The sequence below is a fragment of the Pipra filicauda genome, unplaced genomic scaffold (genome assembly GCF_003945595.2).
Source record: "Pipra filicauda isolate LSUMZ 115617 unplaced genomic scaffold, ASM394559v2 scaffold65_size3143899_pilon, whole genome shotgun sequence".
Taxonomy (NCBI): domain Eukaryota; kingdom Metazoa; phylum Chordata; class Aves; order Passeriformes; family Pipridae; genus Pipra; species Pipra filicauda.
Window position 1 is genome coordinate 2,368,904 of NW_024104820.1, and position 21,815 is coordinate 2,390,718.

At 38.9% G+C, this 21,815-nt stretch overlaps 2 protein-coding genes across 2 annotated transcripts in view; both read left to right on the top strand.

Moving 5' to 3' along the window:
- Positions 1-16,474, top strand: part of CUBN (cubilin) — a 143,199-nt gene extending 126,725 nt beyond the window's left edge. The window contains exons 60-67 of the mRNA XM_027720543.2: positions 9,701-9,906; positions 10,737-10,899; positions 11,337-11,545; positions 12,215-12,362; positions 12,480-12,661; positions 13,721-13,886; positions 15,656-15,891; positions 16,287-16,474. Coding sequence (XP_027576344.2) covers positions 9,701-9,906; positions 10,737-10,899; positions 11,337-11,545; positions 12,215-12,362; positions 12,480-12,661; positions 13,721-13,886; positions 15,656-15,891; positions 16,287-16,394 — 1,418 coding nt within the window. The 3' untranslated portion in view covers positions 16,395-16,474. The remainder of the gene's footprint in view (positions 1-9,700; positions 9,907-10,736; positions 10,900-11,336; positions 11,546-12,214; positions 12,363-12,479; positions 12,662-13,720; positions 13,887-15,655; positions 15,892-16,286) is intronic.
- A 2,975-nt stretch (positions 16,475-19,449) lies between these two features.
- The window catches only part of RSU1 (Ras suppressor protein 1), a 102,805-nt gene continuing 100,439 nt past the window's right edge, over positions 19,450-21,815 (top strand). Inside the window, exon 1 of the mRNA XM_027720546.2 lies at positions 19,450-19,564. Coding sequence (XP_027576347.1) covers positions 19,547-19,564 — 18 coding nt within the window. The 5' untranslated portion in view covers positions 19,450-19,546. The remainder of the gene's footprint in view (positions 19,565-21,815) is intronic.

Genomic DNA, 21,815 nt, shown 5'->3' on the forward strand with positions numbered 1-21,815 from the left:
TTTTTAAGAACTAAAATGTTGAGTTAAGATTGTGGTTCCCCCCCAAGCACCACTGTTCTGATTTCTACTGATTTGCAGGATCATTCTGGTTAGCTGACCATAACATAAACGGGATCATAGTAAGAAGGCACTGGATATTAAATGTTTTGATGGCACAAGAGGAAGGGGCAAAGTTTGATTATTGCCTTAAAAAACAGCTTAAACTCAGTAGTCTTTTTAAGATCAAGGTGTAAAAGGAACTTTTTATCTTCTTATAACATCTGAATTGCTTCAGGGAAGGTAAGCAACAAATAATTATTACATGTAAATTGATTTCATGTCATCTCTACTAGTCCCCTGTGTAATTAACTCCATGGGTTTTGTGATCTAGAAAGAAGTAATTGTCCAGTTAGCAAAGCTGGCACTCAGACAGATCAGAATGAAAGGCCTTTGTGGCAGAACAAACATAGTCTTCTGCTGAGTCACTGAATCCCCTCCCTGCCCCTAGCCAGTGACTTTCTCATTTGATACAGTCTGAGAAAGTATTTACAGATAAGGAAAATAACTGGTTCTACTTGGCCTTGCCAAGAAAAATATTCTCACAGAACCTCATGGTTATTACTATTATTAACTCTTCCTTTGCTTCACACTAAATAATTGCTACAAGTATCGTTAAGACCCCTCTTGTGAACTGTATTCCAGGTAACATAATGTTGCTTTACATGTTGCTGTCTTTAAACCCCGAGGTATCAGTTGTTATAGATCCCCTGCAGCCTGGGTTCATGTTTCCAGAGTGAGATCATCAGGAACTCCCCAAGCTTTTGCTCTTCCTGTTGGCATTTAGTCAACTTTTTTAGCCACTGACTTTAGATTTGTTTGTGCAACTTGCCAGATATTCTGTTTAAGCACACAACAGAACACAAGCCAAGCTCTTCACATCAGTACCATGCCTGATAATTTCCTAGAGTGAGGAGAAGCCTTTTATGAATAAACTTTGACATCTATTAGGCTATGTTTTGGAGGGACATTTCTGGAGGCTCCCAAGGAAAGAAAGATCATGATGTTGCAGGAGTTACTCAGGAGCAATGGAGTTGCAAGTTATAAAAGATGACCAAGCGGAGATGTGGGTTGTGTGACAAAGAGCCCGTGGTGGTGAGATGCTTAATGGTAGGTCTTCTTTCTTCACTGTGGGAAGTAAGCCACAGGGACTAAACCACACAGCCATTAGCAAGGATCCTGGCAGTCCCATACTAGTACAAAATGGCCAAAAAGTAGAAAAGTATATTATAAGAGGAAAAAATGAGTCACATCCTATAAATGTTTCCAGTTTGGCTTGCTTAAAAAATGGAGCCAGGAAAATCAGTGACACATCTTCGTACTATGAAGTCTGAGATTGTGCTTCAAATGAAAGAGAATAAAACCATGAAGATCTAAAAGCCTGTTATTCTACATGGTGCTTTAGAGAAGCTCCCTTATGTCTTTCAAAAGATAAAACCCATGTGGTTTTGTAAGAGTACAAATGCAATCAGATGACAATTAATAATGATAAATCTCTTGAATGAGGAAGATGGTATCTGTAGAGAAACAAGAAGCCTCATTCTCTGTTGGATGACAATGAGCACATTATTCTCTAGTTACCCTAGGGAAGCACAACTGGATAACATAATTATTGGTCTCTGTTTCATGTTGTGAGTGACCCTGATTATGTATTGGAAAGAATGGAGCAGAAACAGTACATTGTTTCTGTTTGTAGTAAACTAAACTATTTCCTTTCCTCACAAGCTCTTCAAATTTCTTTCCTGATCGGACTTCTCTTAAGGGTACTGCCAAAATGCAGCGGCTTCCAGGCACTCAAAATGTTAAACCCTGACATTTCTGTAGAAAAATGTGCTCTGTTTTTATTAAAACAATTTGTTTGCATCACTGATCCTGCACCCACTAGAATATTCAAGGTCCCCCCACTAGTCAGAAAAAGGAGACTAACAGAAAGTATGAAAGTGTTAATTTGAAGTACAGCAACATCTCACCTTTCTTGTGAAATGTCTTTTCTTTCCCCATACTACCCTGTACACTGTGCAATATAATGTTAAGTGCACATTTCACAAGCAGCACTCTTTGTCATAACCCACTCTGTGACATGGTGCATTTGAGGCAGTGGGACACGTGGTCCTTGTGGTGTGGTTCAGAGGGTTTATCATTTCACTATTTCTACTACTAAGTTTGGACACTTATCAGGCCCATTTTTGGAATCACTTGGAAATGCTCTCAGGCTGAGGTGGTGAGCTGGGCTGACTGGAAGATCTTAGCCTGCTCCAAGTGTTAGATTTATGGAAAGACAGACTCCTCTTAGTTACCACTGACCTTTTTTTTCTGCCTCTGTTTTCAGTCTGTAAAATGAGAATTATGCCTCCTTTCCACAGTGAGCATGTGCTCCTCTAGGCAATCAATAAAAGGATGAGAAGAGAGAAATCAATATCAGCTTAAGGCATTTGGTTACATGAGATGTCTCTGTGAAGGAAGGAAAGCTAAGATCTCTCCCCAAAGAATGAGGTCTGCATGTAATGAGCTTGTGACTTGGCCAAAGATCTACTGATTATCTCTTGAGCTCTAAGGAGAGATCTGAGCTTTTCAGCTGACCCTGGCTGGCAGGGACAGAGCCTGCACATACCTCTGCCATCCCTGCTGTAATAGCACAAATAAGACTTTGGTGATAAATGGAGCTTCTGCCTATTCCCATTCAGTAGTGGGGTGACTCTCTCACCTCAATTTGTGATCACTCTGAGGCTTATGACACAAAGGCTAAGAAAACATATGGGTTTTTTTCTTGTTCTTAAAGAGTCAGCAATGCCTGTCAGGAGATGTAGCTGTGACCTTATTAACAGCAAATAATTTCTCCTTGAAAGCTCTCTGCTCGTGTGCATAGCTCCATTGTCTCAGTAATGAAAAAATACATCACATTCTAAACAATAGGAGAAGGATCGAGAGGTTTTCTGAAATACAGCTCAGCTCATTGAGGCTGTCTAAGGAAGCCACACGAATTTGCAAGAAGCAAAAAGTGTTGCACATGATTAGATAAGTAGGTTGAGTCAGAAAGCTCTTCCTGAGGTTAATTCACACAATACAGGTAAAACTGCAACAGAGTTGGGACAGCGGGAAAGGTGGGATGGAGGAGAGGAGGAAGCTTTCATTCTTTTTCTCTACTGCCCTAAATTCTGCTTGACTTCAAGCTGTAGCCAGCTCTTTCCTCTCCCTTTTTTTTATACTATCTTTTGTGAGCATGCAGGAGAAATTCAAGTTTATGCTTTGTGACAGACAAGTATCATGCACTGGATTAATACCAATGTCATCCCTTGTTTGCACTACCTTGGGGCTTACGAGCTCAGGGGCTACAATTCCTCTGCACTAGGCAGAGGAATCTGCTGTCACAAAAAGATTATGATTTAAACATGAGACGAGGAAAACCAGATGGTTATAGACAGGCACGAAGAATAGGGTGGCAACAATGAGAAGACTAGTGTTGGCTCTAGGGCAGGAGAAATGTCTCCAAAACCTTTGGCAACCATTAGGCTGTTGGAATGTTAAATCCTGAAACACTCCATCCTTTGCATTGTCCTAAATTTGCTCGGTTTTTCCCTCAAGGATCTCTCCGTTCTTTTTATTGAAATGAGCATTTCTATGGAATGAATATTAATCATTTTGCATAAGGAAAATAATCACAAGCAAGTAGACTTTAGAAAAAAAATAGTTGGAAATATAAATCTTTCCTGATATACCACAAAAATGCATTAATATGTAATTTACATAAATAATCTAGTATATGTATAATAGAAATAAATTATAATCTATATGTTTTTTTTCCTGATCAGATGATCTGTAGCTTACTTGTTAAATCACGCAGAGGGATCTGCCTTCCTTTATTTTATTTTCTGTGTATTGAATTACTTCCTGTTTGAATACAATACACCAAGTGCTCTCACAAACACGTTTATTATTGTTATCCTCTCCCCTAATGAAATAAAGTTTACTTTTTAAAAAATTGGTCCAGTAGAATTTTCACAGCATTTTAATACTATTTTATATTGTCAACAAAAAAAAAAATTCTTAATTTAGTTCTACATGCTCTTCTGCCCTGCAGACTGAAACCATGGCTCACTCTACCTTCAGTTTCGAGGTGCAGATTTTTGGCAGTGTTCAGGATGCACAGTTGCTGCAGATTCTTTCTAGGTTGTTCAGAATTGCTGAAAAAAAAATCTGAATGTGCACTAGTATTGGTTTGGTTATTCTGCTGCATAAGTCAGGGTTAGGTGTCCTTTTGTGAGTAATTTGTAAATTCTCACACCATCAGCAGTAGTTCATTGCACTGATTTATGTAAATAAGGTTGGCACCTGCACTGACAACAGCAGTTATGGCCTGTGGGAAAGCTGCATCCTTCAAACTTTTCTTCCTCCAACAAAAAAAAAAATCTTAGAAGAATGTGTCCTTGACTGTGGCATGTGAATGCTGTTGCATTTTCTCATGCAGCAGTGACTGGTAGAGATTTCATAGCCCACTAGGACTGATTTCCAGGGGTGTATGTTAAGGTATCCAACCTGAACTTGGAACCTGATGCTGCAGAGGGTTTAGCTGAGAAGCAAATTGTCTGAATCTCACCAGTCTTCTGGCAGAAGTTTCTTTGGGCTTTTGGTTCACACAATTTTTGCCAAATATATTACACATCAGTATTACACATTTCATTACATTGTCATGGATGAACTATGATTAGTTTAATCTATTAAAATAATGAATAAATTGTGGCTAATAATATCTTTTCTTGATCTTATTATAGTCCATGAAAATAAAAACATCTGTGACAAGCTCAGAATATATGTTCCTAAGTCACAGTTCCTGGACTGTTTCTAAATGTATTTTGGGGCTCAAATATAAAAATATGCATCAGCTTGAAATCTGACTAAATTTAGAAAGCATTTGCAGTGTTGAAACAGATCTCTTTGGTATCTTGGAAAAGAATACAAGTATTGAGCTAAGGGATAATCTACAAATGCCTCTCAGAAATGTCAGTCATTTAATTGCAGAGTCACAGAATGGTTCAGGTTGGAAGGGACCACATTGGGTCACATGGTCCAACCTCACTGCTCAGACAGGGTCATCTTAGAGCACATTGCACAGGATTGCATCCATATGGTTCTTGAATATCTCCAGTGAAGGATTTCTTCTTCCAAAGCAAAGTAAATATAAGGGGGTCTTGCATGCTCAAATTGGACAGACAAGAGAGGCAGACATTCAAAAAAGATATTTCTGACTGATCTGAAAAAATTAGGTGAAAACTTATTTTCAGACGGTGATTACATATCTTTGTAGTGACTAAATGGTTGGAAGCTGATGGGATATTCAGATTAATGGCACATCACACAACTGTGGGTAAACTCTCTAATGGCATGATTGTCTTAGCTTGACCGAAATCCATGACTTCTTCCTCTGAAAATCTGTCCTCTGGTGCATATGAAAAAGAGGCAAGGAGACAATTCTGATTCACATCACAAGAGACCTGCAAAGGCCTGGGCACTGTGATGCCAAATATGGACTCTGATGCAGTATTAGTAAGTGCTAGAATGAGGCAAGACTGCATATCTGCCTCTGGTCTCCCAGACAAGCATCTAGGAGATGGACAGGACAGTTCATAGACTACAGTTATGCAGGCTTGGCACAGAGCATGTCTGGGCCGTTATATTTGGTATCAGCCCAAAATAACTTAAGAATATGAACTTCATCTGACTGCATTTGCAAAATCCTGCTAAAGCAGGATACTGGGGCTTTGCAGTCCTAAATGTCACTGCTGGTACCATTGCCAGGCCATCAAACCAGTCAGAAAACCTTTCTACATAAAGGCTGGTCTATAGACTAAAAAGGGCCCTGTGCTTTCAGAGATCTCCTGAAATATTTCAGGCTCTGTGGTCAGGACTGGCACTTCTGCCAGGGCCCTGCAGCCACACAAAGTTGGTGCAGCAATTACCAAACATGGGAACAGCTCAGCTCAGCTTGCAAAGGTTTACCAACCTTCAGTATCAGCCTTGAGACAAAGTAGAACAGTACAGTTCCTCTCTCGAGCCCTGTCCTTCCAAGCCTTACTGTTTGAAGCCACAATCCAACCAATCTACAAGATAATTATTGCTGCCACAATTAATCCAGCCACTCCTCTGCACTGGAAATAAGACCCATCAGGAAAGAAGCGTTAGTCTTGACCGAGTTAATCTTTGGGTATTCTGATCTTTAGTTCAGATCAGAGAGGAGTCTTGAGTTTCCAGGGATGCTTCTAGGTAAAACCAAATGAGATTCAAAATTCTGGGAGAGGATTTTCCTTACTGTTCAAGCAGAACTAGAACAGTTCTTTGAACTTTGCTGCCTTCTAGTAGCCATTTGGGGTGCTCACTTGTTAAAAAGGGAAGGGCAGCAAAATTACTTTGCTGTGTTTTGAAATTTCAGTGGTTTAGTTGATTTCAGACTATTCAGTAGGCTCCCTTACACTGCACCCATACCTGTATAAATGAACCCTACCCCTGGCTGTGCTTCAAAGGCAGGCAGCTTCAAAGATTTATCTTCTTCTTCATTTCATATCTAGAGGGTATAACTCTTAACAGAGAAACATATGCTTGGTCTCTGCTGTAATTATTTTTATTTGCCATAAGGAACCTTCAATTCCTTCTTTTCTGAATGGTCCTTCAGCCTTTTAGTTTCATTAATGCTTCCCTCCAAAAGCAATTAGTGATGACAGTGTGTGCCCTAGTTCTTCTGATAATTTGTGTTCTCTGGCAAGCTGTTTATGAGGAAGACAAGATTGCCATCTGATTTATGATGACCTTATGATTTTTATTTTAAATAAGAAACCAGAAACTGAAACAACACAGTCAGCCATATAGCTGGTCCATCTGCTGGCATACAAACTGTTCTATAAGGTACATTTCTCATTATTTTAATCAAGTTTAGCTTTTAATATCTAAGAGTCTGTTCTACAAATTAACAGACTTCTCAGGCCCAGATTTTCCTAGATTTTAACTACATTTTTTTTCTGGCTGTGTTAGCCAGTGGTGAATATCTTTCCATTAAAGGCGGCTACTCTTCAGCCTTCTATTCAGAAGTGGTGCTGATTTTTAAAACAATGTGTTGTGTCCTGGCTAAAATGCAGTGCGGTACTGTTTCTCTTAGCACAAGTTCCCTTCTGTTAAGCAGTTGGTTCTTCATTTACTTGTGGGTGTTCCCTTGATCTGTACAGCTTCACTATTGTGTAACTTCTAGTGGTTGCAATCAGATGTAACATTGATCAGTACTGAAAAGCACCAAGATGGATAGATTTTTCAACAAGGGCTGCTCTTTATTTGCCTTGATGGTAGGCTACTTGATATCTGGTCAGCTTTCAGTCTAGATGTATTTATAATGTACTGTCCTGTAAGCATCTGACTCTACCGCAGCTAAGCAGGGCAGGCACTGTGAAAGCTAATGATGAAACCTCATCTTTATTAACTATAAATCACACATTTAGTAATTTATCTGCCCTTAGAAGCTATTACTGGCTATACTATACTAGCTAGAATTAATTTTCTGATAATGTGAATTTGGCCTGCTTCTCTCTCTGTCAGGTCCGTTTCATATGCTGTACACACACAGCTTACCCACGCCTGTATTTTTTGTCATCTCAGCTGTCTTTCACTGCACAGCTAGCAGTGAAGTTCACCATTGCAAAGGTCCATTGGATATTCAAAGAAAGTACAATCCAGTAGCACTGAGAGCCTTCCTGTTGTGTGGCTCTGTGGCAATTCCCTGACTCCTGTTGCCGTGGTCTGACTGGCATCTCTGCAATTCTAACTTTAAAAAAGGTGAAGGGGAGCTTTGTAAGTGCCTGACCCATATATCAGTCTGGACTCAATATTGCAGGGCTGGATAGCTAGATTATGATCTATGACTGCCATTTATATGCTTAATGTTATGTTTAGTTGACGATGTTCAAAATGCTGAGCAGGAAATGGCTCCAACAAGATTGTTTCAGGGAGACTGAATAAATCATGCAGAAGGGTGAACAAAGAAAAAAATACAGTGAAACTGCACTCTTAGGGCTCAGGCACCCTCCTGTCTGACATTTTCCTCCTTCCTAGACTATTTGTAAGAAAGTGATTTATTGCTCACATTTCCCCTGCTGTTGTTCTCGCCTTCTGCAGTGGCATTGGAATGAACGCTCACACTTTTCCTAGTTTCCAACTTCATTAACTGCCTGAAAAAATGGACAATAATCTACTAATTCCTGGCTTTTTCACTTGGTAATAAGTCTCTTCTGATCATTTTTAGCTATAGCAAAAGCAGAAATCACGTGTTATTAAGATTTTGGGGTTAAGCAAACTTCTTTGCAGGGTGGGGTTTTTCCGGCTTTGGTTAGTAGAGCAGGATGACATTTAGCCTTAGTCACTCTGGTTTAACCATTACAGTCTCCAAGACAGGGCTCTCTCCAGCACTGGGTTACTGATGCAATCCTGGTCCTTGGATGCTGATTTTTTCCCCAGAGTGATCTTTTGTAATACTGTAGTTCAAGTAAGGCACAGTTTTATATGTCTGGAAATGTAACAACATGTCAAGGTTAAGTCACTGAATGTGCCAGACAAGCATATTTTACATATGCAGATGAAATTCTGAAACTCCGCTCATGTTGCTCAGCCACAGCTGTAGCTTCGTTCATTATGGAATGCTCGTAAATGGATTTGCTGTGGGAGACAACAGGCTGCTTGCAGTTACTGCCTCGCTCTGGGAAGTTTGCAAAAACTATCGGACCCAAACCCAAGTGTATAAACCACATTTTATTTGAATTCCTGAGTTAAATAAGTGGTCAGGAGACCCCATAGAGACTGGGGAAGGAAGTAAATAAATTGATCACATTTACTAGCCCGGTCCTGCCCGTAGAAATCAAACTTAAAAAAAAAAAAAAAAAAAAAAAGCCCTTCAGTAGTCTGTATTTTTTGCTTGTTTGTAATTCGATGCAATAAAGAGGTTCTGATCTCCTAATAACTGCTTTTCTCCAAAGTTAAGTTCTTCCAATGTTACTGACATTATAGGGCTTGAATTTTCACAGCACATAAGTCCAGAACTTAGCCCGATCTGCAGGATTCAAATGAGAAGCAGCCTGTGTTTCAGAGGGCTTGTAAGTTCCCACCAAGCAAAATGCTTCCAGAAGTCCCTTTTAGCTAGATTCATGAATATGAGTCTGAGTCCCAGCGTCAGGTTGCCAAATTCAATCCCCCTAGGACGCCACTGTATTGCCAAAATAAGAAAATACCACATTTTCAAAGCCAACAAGCCAGTGCCCCCTACTGACCAAATATTCTCACTGGCTGGCAAGAATCCCTTCCAAAGGCCTTTGGACCACTGCTCTTTTGTTTCATTTCTGTCCTTTGTCTTCTTACAGTCCCTTTTAAAAAACCTCTTGCTACATTTTCAAAATAGATACTGTTTTTATTCTTAACAGAAGACATGAGCCTTTCTTAATTCACTCCATGAAATCTAATTGTGATTCATATCTCTCTGTGTTGAAAGTCTTTTCATCACTGAGATAGTCCTTGCAAGACAGGACAGTAAAAAGGACTGTAGCATAGAAAAAAAAAAACCTGCTGGCTTGACATTAAAGAGTTGAAGATTAAATAAATGCCAGTAATGGCTTTTAAAAAGCTTCTCTGTCTTCAACAGGACCTCAGAATGGCTGTGGTGGTTACTTGACAGCTTCAGCTTATACCTTTGGCCCCCCAGTCTCCAATGTGACCAGAAGATATGAGAAAAATCTGGACTGTGTGTGGACCATAAGTGCACCTGTAAACAAACTGATCAACCTCACCTTCACTTCATTTGCACTTGAAGCACGGACTGCTCAGATTTGCCGATATGATTATGTCAAAGTAAGACATCTGCGTATTTTAAAAAGAAAATATCAGTGGGATACAATCCATTATCTTCTCCACGAGGCTAACTTAATTAATAGAAAATGGTCTTAAGAAGAAATTAAATTGCTTAACATAATTATTTTTTTTCATTGGGTTGGATTACTACTCCAGATGTCATTCTGCCTTTTTGGAAACCAATAAGAGTTTTAACATTGTTATGGGGACATGCTTCTTAGGCTGCCCATATAAATCGGTATTTATTTCACAGAAAACAAAACTCAAATACTTTTAAAGTAAACTTGCGGATTCATTATCATACGCTTGAAAGATCTTGAATTCATAAAATTTTGGATACACAAGTCTTGGTAATCACTGCTCACCCGTGGAAGCTATTTTCTTGGAGATGAGCATACAAAACATCAGATAGCAGAATGCTGCTAAATAATTTCCACCAAGGAGTGTTACAGATCCTGTTGAACATTAGACATTCTCAATGAAACTAGGAATTCATTATATATTTTGATGAATAAAATCAACCTTCCCACTGAAAAGCACTTTGAGTTCACATATAATAAAGAAATCAGAATGCCAAATTAAAATATAATAGTTTTTTTGATAGATTTGCTGAGACAGAACCAGAATGTTCCATAATGAGATTTACTGTCCAACAGAATTAGTTAATATGGCAGTGAATAATTATGGTCATCAAGAACATCCTGTTAAAGCACAAGAGCACGTACTGCGCTTTCAAGTAAAAGAAAAAGAAGGGGTCATACAATTTTATTTCTCTTTATTTGTTCGTTGTGCCTAAACTATTAGTGGCTTATATACTCTTCTTCTTTCAGCTTTACGATGGAGATAATGAAAATGACAATTTAGTTGGCACATTCTGTGGATCTACAGTGCCAGCTCCTTTTCTCTCTACCCGTAATTCCTTGACTGTGAAATTTGTCACAGACAATTCTGTGGAAAGGGAGGGTTTCAATGCTACCTACGTCACAGTGGATCGTACGTATTCACATATATGTATGCATATATATTTTTGTGATTCTTTTGTGGATATTTATATTTAAATAGTAATTCATCAAAATTTGTCATAGATATAAGGCTCAGGAAAGGGCAAAAATAGTCCATAGCACAGCATCTGTAAGCAGCTCTGCTAGACCCCAGTGCAATTCTCCTTGGTCTTGACTGATCGTAAGGTGACTGTCAGTCTGGAGTGCAAAACAGGAATGCTCACAGATTGTTAACAAAGAGGCAACAAACATTTATTTGAGTTTTATGACATACATTGGCAACATTAGCATGTGTTTTACTTTCTTTCTCCTTCTAGAGACTCAGATGTAAATACAAAAGTATATCGACCAGTGTAGTTTTCCTCACAAAATATTTTTTCCCAGTTTAAAAAGTTTTCACTCTGATGCATTTGTTACTGCTCTACGCAGGCCTGTGTGGAGGAATATATAATGCAACTTCTACATCCCTGACTGCAACATCTCCTAACTTTCCGAATGAGTATCCACCACTTACTCTCTGTACTTGGGTCATTGATGCCCCTCCGCAACAGCAAGTCAGGGTAGAGGTAGAGGCCTTCCACCTCCATTCCAGCCAGGACTGCTCTCAGAACTACCTAGAGCTCCAGGACTCACCAACAGTAAGAAATTTACAGGTGATACCATTCCACATTCACATTCAGCTCTCATCCCTCTTTGGAAAGAGAGGAAGGAGAAACCCAGCATTTGGTAATAGATTGATTGATGATACTGTGTGAGAAGCACATCCAAAGCGTTACACACTGTGCCCCAGCTAAGGTGGGTTAACTGGTACACAGACCTCATGGAAGCACACTGTGCACAGATTGAATTAGACCTGGGTAAGTGTTACACAGTTTTTCCCACTTGCGCCAAGTAACAGTTCTGCCAAACTTAACACCCAGAAAATAATGCCCGACAGTGAGTTTCCATAAACTAATTTTACTTCCTTCCATGCAAGAACCATAGTAAAAATGAATACTGATGCCAAGAAGAGTGTTTGTGAAAACCACCACAAAAAAAAAGCCCAACTGTTTATGTCCCTTATATTACATTATTCTAAACCTCCTTTCGTTATTTCTCATTTTACCATGACAATACCTGTTACATTTGATATGTTTCTCATAATAATTCAACATAAAATGTTGAAACATTATTTAGTGATTTCCATGAGAACTTTGAAATACAATTGCATAGTTGGTACAGAAGCTGCTGAGAGATTTATTTACCTCAAGTTCAGGAAGTAGAAAACTGAATTCTATAATTAACTTGTGACATGTATTCAATTCCAGCATGGCCAAGGGTCAGTCCATAGATTCTGTGGCACTGAAACTTTTCCAATCCCCAAATTTTACTCTTACGATCGCACTGCCATCGTGACGTTCAAGTCAGATGAATACATGATTAATAACGGAGTCAGATTTTCCTATCAAGCTACAGGTAAGCTTGAAGAAATGTCTAAAAAAATCTATCTATTATTCCCTCTGTTTATGCCATACAGGGAAAAGCAATACAGACATCTGAAATCCTTACATGTTTCTGGTTTTCTGTCTCAAGGTTGCAGCAGAGAGTATAATCAGTCATTTGGTTACCTGAAGAGCCCTGGCTGGCCTGGTCGTCACCTCAATAATATGGATTGTTCTATCATTCTACGAGCTCCCCCAAATCACACAATATCTCTCTTTTTCCATGCTTTCAGTTTGGAAGACAGTATCCACTGTTCACGTGATTTCCTAGAGGTATCAAGCCAAGTATACATATTTTGTGGGCCTGTGTCAAAATGTGCTGAATTCAAAGGATATTAATAAGCTCTGATCAAGTCTGAGCTGAACTGACATAAGGGACTAATTTATTGCTACAGTTTTATGGTGAAAGGTACTTAGGTGTTATATTAAGAGATTAAACAATACCCACTATAGTAAGTCCAAAACCAATGAATAAGTAGTTTCATTATTAGCTAACTCATCTTTACCTAGCACTTGTTGAAGTTACCCAGTTAACAGAGCAGTCTGGAATAGTTTGCATTCGATATTAACCTTCATGCATGAACAGAAAGCCATAAACATGAGTGCTTTTTTCCAGCAGTAGATTCCATCTGCTTGATATTTTTTTTCCTAAAAAAGCATTTTTAATTTTCTTTAAAAAAAAAAAAAAGAGCTCTAGTGACAAGTGTAGGATACTTGCAAAGGTACTTTGTGTCAATAAAACGCATATCCTTCTCCTATGCAATCCTCACTCCTTCACTGGTCAGATGAGAAAAATCAGATATTTGTGGCAGAATCATTATTTAGTTCTCTTTTCATTTCCTCTTTACTCTCTCAAGAAATGGATCTGAGGATCAGCATTATTGGAGCTCAGACAAAAATCAAATTAAATCTGAGCTGTGTAATATGATCTGTGTCTTAATGTGACCAGGGAAAAGAGGGTAAAGAATTAATCTTTTTATCTGGAATATTAACATTTCTTATGAAAAGTAAAACATGGGTTTGCAAAAGCACATCTTAGCTACTATTTAAGTAATTTTCTTCAGTCAGGAGATGTACCATACCATAAAATTTAGCTGCTTGTTTCTGATGATACTTATTCTGTGCAATTACTTACAAAACTCAGACAGACTGGTTAATGGTCTTTTTTTCCCTTCTATACAAGAATATATAATAGTAAAAATAACAGTATTAAAATATGTAGTGACTTGAATGCATACCATAATTGTCATTTTATGTTGTGCTTGTATCACTGAATAATTGTACTGGTGTGTACCTGGCATAGGAATTTAATGTTTTTTGTGTCCCTTGAAGGTCAGAAATGGGAGTGATGTGCAATCACCACTACTTGGCAGGTTCTGTGGAAACACTGTGCCCAGTCCCATCTTCCCCCAAAACTACGTTGTCTACCTTCGTTTCAAGAGTGATTTTTCAGGGGCTCATGATGGATATGAAATTACTTGGACTTCATCGTCAAGTGGTAAGGCTGTAATTACAAAGTAATTCTACATTTTTCTTCCTACATAGAAGGAAAATGCAGCAATATGGAATTCTGCTATTTTTGGACTCTGCCTCATCAGCACTTTAGACCTTCCCCAGAGGACATAGTCCACCCTATTCAGTTACTGGAGAGAGGTAGTTGTTCCTCAAGACCAGGCGGGTGAGATTCATTTTATGAGATGGAGGAAATTCCCTCTCTCTAATGCTGCCTTTAGCAACCCCAGAGGATATAGTCCACTTAAGATGAAGATCAACTTCCTTCACTGAGCGGTCAGAAAATATCAGGAACATCTACCTTGGAATCCACAGAGTGGCAGCAGTGGTGGTGACTCAGCTTGCCTCGTTAATAGTCCAGTTGTGATATGCCCTAGGATCTAGGCACTGCTAAGCCTGAAGAAGACTGAAATTTGCCCCAAGACAATAAACTATAATGTGTGATGACTATATCACAGACACACTCAAAAATGTCTTATGAAAAGGCAGTGAACAGCTGGGTAATAGTTTGTTCATGACACTGAGTTACTGGAGGTAGGAGAGCTCATGACCAGATGAAAAGCACTGCAGAATAACCATAAAGTACTGAGTGGCCTAATGATGAAAAGGCAGATAAAGCTCAGTGTAGGAAAGTGTCAATGAAGAATGTGGTCAAAAAAAAGACAACCCTAACTTTACATACAAAAATATTGGCACTGAGTTGACTTTTAGTACTCAACAGCAAGATCTTAGGGGTAAAATAGTTTCATGAAAAGAAAAGCTGACTGCTCACTAAGGGTCAAGTAGGCTGGCAGAATGATAGGAATTGTTGTGAAAGGAAGAGAGAAGAAATAGAAAGCCACTGTATAAATCCATAGCTCATACATAAACTGAATGATGTACACAGTTCTGGTCTTCTCCTCTTATAAAAATTAGGATTAACAAAGGGCTCAACATAAAAAATAGCTTCTGTATGAAGGATGCTGAGACTTGTTAATCTAGTTAAGAAACTACTGAAGTCTATAAAATTGAGTGATATTGGATGATAACTAGCGATCAACTGCTCATTGACTTTTCCCATAGAAGAACTAGAAGCCATCAGATACAGCCAGGAGTCAGCAGGTTCAAAACAAACTAAACAAACCAGTTCTTGACATAGTATGCAGTTAAGCTGTGGGGCTCCTTCCCATAGCATACTACAAATTTACATCGATTCAAAAACTACCCACACAAATTCATGGAAGACATTTGATAAACACTGAATAGAAAGATTCCACCTCTGAGAGCTGTGAGCTGAAAATTCTTGGAGACTGTGAAAGTAATCTGAGGCATGACCTGCACATTCTTACTCTATAAACTTGCATTTTTCCCAGGTCATTTGATTCTGCCCACTGTTGAAGATGGAATTTTTGTATAAATGGCCTTTAGTTTACTGAATACAACTATTTTCTCTGAGTTGTTCTCTGTATTCTTCTATCAGATGAGGATTCACTACTTTTCATGAAGAACAGTCAAAGAGAATTCATCTCTAGTTGAGTAGCTGGGAACTGAACTGACCAAGGCACTTTGATGCCCATTGCATATTTTTCTCAGGCTGCTGAAGCTAGACCCTCAGTTTTGTCTCTTATTGGAATAGTGCTGTTATCCACATCAGTTGTTACAGCTCACAGTGTCTCTGTTTTTCAGTGCTACTACCAGTACTGTACTAATGTACTAAATGATGTATTATTTTGTGAAATTAAGCCTTCTAGGCCAGTTAACAATGTCTGCTTCCAGGATGTGGAGGAACATTATACGGCACTACTGGCTCTTTTGCCAGTCCCAGCTACCCAGCAACTTACCCCAACAACACTGACTGTGAGTGGGCCCTTGCTGTGCCCCAGGGACGAATTGTCACAGTGAACTTTGATTTCATCAGCATCGATGACCCAGGGGATTGCAGCAGCAACTATCTGATCCTCTACAACGGGCCAGATGCCAGCTACCCCCCTGCCGGGCCATACTGTGGGATGGTATGTATTGCCTTCTGTCTGTGACCCTATAAGGGGTTAAAATGATTATTTACTGTTCAATATACAAGACTGTTTCCCTAATTCTGGTATGAATTCCACATGAGTGGAAGTGAAGGCACAAAGCATGTGAAGCACCTTAGAAGCCTTCCAATTCAGACCGTGCAGTGACATCTAGTGGGAGACATCAAGCTAGTTTGCTCCATATTTAGTTGTATTTGTGATTTAAATAGTTGCAATACCCTGAGGGAGAAATGCAGCAGCAGTATCTACCACAGACCTGAGGCCTCTTTCAATCTATGATCCAATATGTGCCTCAGTTTTAACACTCTCAGTGGCTCTTCCAAACGATCTTCACTTTCTCTAATGCTTTTCATTTTTCTTGTCTTGAATTTTAGGATACAAACATCGCTCCATTTACCGCTACATCTCATCAAGTCTATATAAAATTTCATGCTGAATATGTGACTTTACCATCAGGATTCCAGTTAAGCTGGGCAAGCTAGAACACTGTTTATGAGAAATACATATTACCATTCCTTGCTATACTGAAGAGACTTTAGATTATAAAGGAGGTTTGAAATCCAGTGATGACAACTGCAGCTGAAGTAAGGCCTTTTAAAAGTTACTGTAAGTGTTACTGTTATGAATTTAGGATTCTGTCAAAAAAAAAGAAAAAAGTGATCTCCTGTTGTACTGACAATAAACTATTATCTACCCAGGGAAAAGGAGTTTTTGCAATATATTTTTTATATTATTCTACATAATTTCAAAGTTTTACAATTAATGCTATAAAAAGTGAATTAGCTGGGATAAAACTTCAACATGAAATTTATAAGAGGACCAAAGATATGAAATTGTTTTTATGTTGCTCTGAAGTTATGTGGTTTTGTTCCAAGTGCCCCTGAAAATGTCAGCTCAAGTTTTATTCAAATTGGATAAGATGAGAAATTGCAAAAAATGCCCCTGTCCTACAGCCTCTTACACAGCTAACCGTGCTGAAGAACTTTTAGTAATATGTGCACTGGATATAAGAACCCGCCTGAATCAGCACTTGAGCATTTATTGAAGTTTAACACAGCAAGGACATGATGTGGTTCTAAATCTTAACCACATTAAGAAGTAATGTCAGGACCAGAGCCCTATGTTCAATATATACAAATGTCTGTAATTATACTTACTGAGTTATATTTTCAGGCTTCTAAATCTATTTTACAACTGAATATGAAAAACTTCTGAGTCTTTACCAACTATGTCACCTTTTTAGTCAACTTTTAGGCAACTTCCTAGACATTTCTGAAACAGATATAACTTCAGAATAGGGCAGACATAGAAATATCAATTAATCTTTGACTACAATTAAATTTTCCTTTCCCTGGACTAACACACATCAAACATAAAAGACTTTGTTGACAGGGCATACAGAGTATACTGTTTCCCACCATGAAACATTTTTTGTCACAACCCAGAACAAATGACCAATTCATTTCCTGAATGTCAACTGTGATGGACAGGCAAGAGAAAGTCGAACCACAGCAAAAGAACATGGGCCTTATCAGAACTCTCACTTCACAACTATTACAAAGAGTCATTCACAGTGAAAGCAATTCCTTAATGTGACTATAGCAAAAATTAATTATGAAATGACAATAAAGTATAAATGGCAGTTTTAACAAAATCTAGGAACTCTTTGAAGATTTCACAGTGAAGGCCAAAAAGCCACCATTCCACAACCACATAAAACTTTATAGCAGCTGAGCAGCTATTCTGGTTAAAATAAAATGTAGAAAAAACAAAGCAGGCAAAAAGGACAAGATACAAAATACAACTCAAGATCCTCTGATGGTAAGTTAGAAAGAGAGAAACCTGTTAATTCCCACTGGCCAACAGAATGAGATGTAAGCCAGCATTTTAAAATTGTACAAGGACTAAGAAAAACTGAGCCTGTGTCCAGGTGATACTCCTGCTAACATGCCTCAATATAAAATGGAAAAAGGAGAAATACCTGGTGTGGGATCAAACTGGCAGACATCTGTTCTGCTGAGCTGCTAGCAAAACAGAAAACTCCTCTAATAAGGGAAGATATAAAAAGACCCTAATGTCAAATACAACATTTTCAGTTTAGTAGTCCAGAAAACTTTTGCTCTGAGTCCACTTCCAAACTGATGGCATATTTGCAATCAAAGGATGATGCAACCTTTGTCCATCCTGTTTATTAAAACTCACTACAGGGGATAGCAAGCAGTAAAGAAAGAAACATCTGAACTGCCTGGATATGAAGCCACAAAATAAATTCTAAAGACAGCAATGAGTAAGTCACTCCAAGTGCAATCAAGCATGGATTGAGTTATTTGCCTACAAAGATAAGAAGGACTGTATTTCTTCCTGCATCACAGGGCTATGAATGTCTGTTTTGGCTCTGATCTTCCTATGAATCCCCATGGATTTGGCGCAGTTGGTGCAGGGCAGAGAATCCCCTCAATATCTGGTTGCTGTCACTTGCTGGTAGGTGGCTGGAATGGAAACATCAGATTTTAGGCAAGAATTGGCTTGACAAGAATGTTGTCCTTTTCTGCATTTCTGCTGCAGCCTGGAGCACAGCTTGGCTGGAAGCCACAGATGAAAGGGAAGGGTATGTCTCTCTAAACAACTCCCTGCCACTGCAGGCAGTGTTCTGTAGTCCATTGATTGCTCCTGTTAAAAGTGGATCAGTCCTGTCAGAAATGAGTTCTCACATTAAACCTTGGCCTTGTCGGGAGTGTGACAGAGCATAAACTGACAAACGGAAACCTGTACATGGTTTTAATGAATGAAGTTCATAAGTGGATTTTTGAGACTGATATCAGTCACTTGTGATACAGTTTAAAGACAAAGTTTCCCAAGGACACCCCAGTCCCGGTGCTTGCTGAACTGGGGCTGGCCTCCTGCTGGCTTAGGGACTGGTATGCAGACATGATCTGGTGGCCTGTGATGTGCATGAGGCCATTCTGGTAACACAACCTTTGGCCTTAAGCTCTAGAGGGCAACTCTAGCTGAACTGGTGACTTTGCTGAAATCTGTACTTCAAAAAGGCTGATCTCACTAAGAAAAAAAACATGTTTCACTTTAAAGCAGATTAAGTGCTATTGGACATCTTTCGATATGATAAATACCTGCTCTTGGCAAGACCTTTGGTCACAATATCAAATTTTATAGAATCATTGAACTTCTGCAGAATAAAAGACTGAAGAGCACTGGGAATGGGAGGAAGAGAAATTTTTAAGTTTTTTTTTTAGTCTAACAATAAGTAATGATTGGTGCATCTTTAAATGTTAGAAATATTCAATACTCATGCATAATTTTATTTACAAATGAGTAAAATGCACGAGGTTATTTAGAGAAAAAAAAAAAAAGAAAGTCCAGCAGAGAATTTGTGCTCATGAAGACTGTTGAATGAAGCTCCTGGTACAAGGTTCAATTGATCTAGCCCAACTGACTCTCACCAAAAATAGTCAAAGTCTAAAATTAGAGTAAATTATCAAACCCATTCTTTTAAAAAAACAGGAACAAAGTAACCCACTGCTGTCCTCTAACATTTTATATGAGGAACCACAGCAGAAGTACCAACTGCAGAAGTATTAAAGTGGAGGTCCTTAGAGGAGACAGCTAGTGCTAAGCCATGTTTCTATCTTGGAAGGTAAGGAGTAATTTAAAACGCTTTAAAATGAATGCACAGAAAACGCAAACAGGAAGAACTAAACAGATAATCTAAAAAGAATAATTCCATGAAACTTCTATGTGCTTTTTGCAGTGTACGATTCAAAAGACAAAATCTGTGTTTAATAAGATTTATAGCTTCACTCACAATGCTGCCATGAATATCTTTGCTTTTATGTCTGTGCACATTGCTATTTTATAGATAATGTCATTGTTGTGAATGCTGCATGTCCATATTATGATACCTGCACAACTACAGCCTCTCCCTGTCAATGACAAAGCACAGATAATGAAGTGCATATTTTCACTTCCTAGAGCCTGCATGTTTTCATTTTATACATAAATCGTCTTCTGCATGTTAGTATAGATATTTATTCTTATATAAAGGCAATTTTATGCGGCAGTTACATATGAATGGTAAGCCCTCTGAAGACCAGGATTTGAAGAATAAGAACTAAAAGGTCCATAACAGTGTTTTTAATTGCCCTTCCCATGTGACAGGACTATTCTTTATAAACAATAAATAACAAGTAATACCACAATGAGATATTGTTAGGACTATAGTTACTTGAAGTAAAGAAGACAGAAGATATTCAGCTGAAATGCTAGAAATCATGGTGCTGGTCAATTTAAAACATTAGCTAATTTTAGTTAAATTTTCAAAGCAATTTTACTGAAAAACAGTTTTCAATTGGTTCATAAAGCAAAGGAGGAGGTGTCTAAGTTTCCCATAACAACTCAGGATAAGTGTCCTAGGCATCAGAATTAACATATTTAGCATAATTATTTTTTGTCAACTGCTGAACTAAAACTACAGAATTATTCTGCAGTCCTAATTTAAATGAAATGCAACAAAAATTCATAGGATTGACTACTGTTCATGATACAGAACCACTGCAACAATACAGGGTTACTAACAAGTAAATGTTTAAAATGTTTATTAAGTGATGATTAAAATAGAGGCCAAATTTTGCTTTTATAAGAAAAAGGTCAGCAAAATAAATATTGCATGCCACTTATCACACTTACTTAGTGTAATGGTGATGGATACATTTGTAGTAGCAGTGCCCAAAAGTACGCAAGTGGTTTTGCAGGGGCATGTTGCTGTTGTATCGCTTTGAGCACATGCTAACCCTGCATTAATGTTGTCCATTATCATAGCTTTTCTTGGAGGGGAAAAAAGATAAAAATAGAATAATAATGCAAAACCTCGATTCCTTGGTTGGAAGAACTACCTAGGACAGTGAGAGCAAGGGCGGGGGCAGAGCCACCGATCCCCTTGCTGCTTCCCAGCACAGTGAAAGGAAGCAGTGGGAGCACATCCAGCACTCACTGCCTGATCAGAGCAGGCTGGGAGCACTGTTGCAGGGGCAACGTTTCCCTCCTCTGACCACTACAGGGCAGCTGCAGCTCTGTCATACAGTCCTGGCCATATATCTACCTCATAGTCACCTACTTCAGCTTGCTGTCCTAAGGACAGAAGGCATACACCAGCCTCTGCAAAGAATTTAGGCATCTGTTCATCTCACATTTAAGCCAAGTGACAGATTTAGAACAAATCTGACAGATAGCAAAGATATTTTGTAGCTGTTTCATAAGCAAAAAAATCAGTAGCTTGATGGCCTAAATTGGAAAAGCCTGTACTGTGAGCTCAAGCACTGTACATGTGGGGAGGGCTCCACTGGCTTGTCCCCAGGCACAGGCTGACCAGCCTCTAGCAGGGGGTATACAGCAGGAGCTAAGGATATTTGGGGCTAAAGGGGTTACAGAAGAACTTGATGGACTGGGAGAGGTGGTGGGGGATAAGAGAGGGGCCACTGGGTTACTGCAGTGGCGTAGGCCCCCTGCAGGAAATGACTCTTCACGAGTTTGACTGCTGAAGGGAAATTGTGCATAATTTTTCACGACCAAGAAATGACCTGACCCTTGGACAATGTGGCTTGTGAACCTTCTTTCCCACTCCTTCTCAGACAACTGGTATTTAGTGCTCCACGAGATGCTGACAAACTTTAAAAGCAAAGCTCGACAGCAACTCCTCTGCCAAATCCAGCATGAACCTGACTGGGGTATGGATTTGTGCACTTACTCAGACAAAAGGTTTGCTCAAGCAAGGAACCAAAATAGGTTCCATAGAAGGTATGAGTGATAGATGAACTTGTTATGTAACAATAGGATAATGAAATTAGGAGGATGGTAAAAAAACCCCCACAATCCTGACAAAAGGGAGTAAT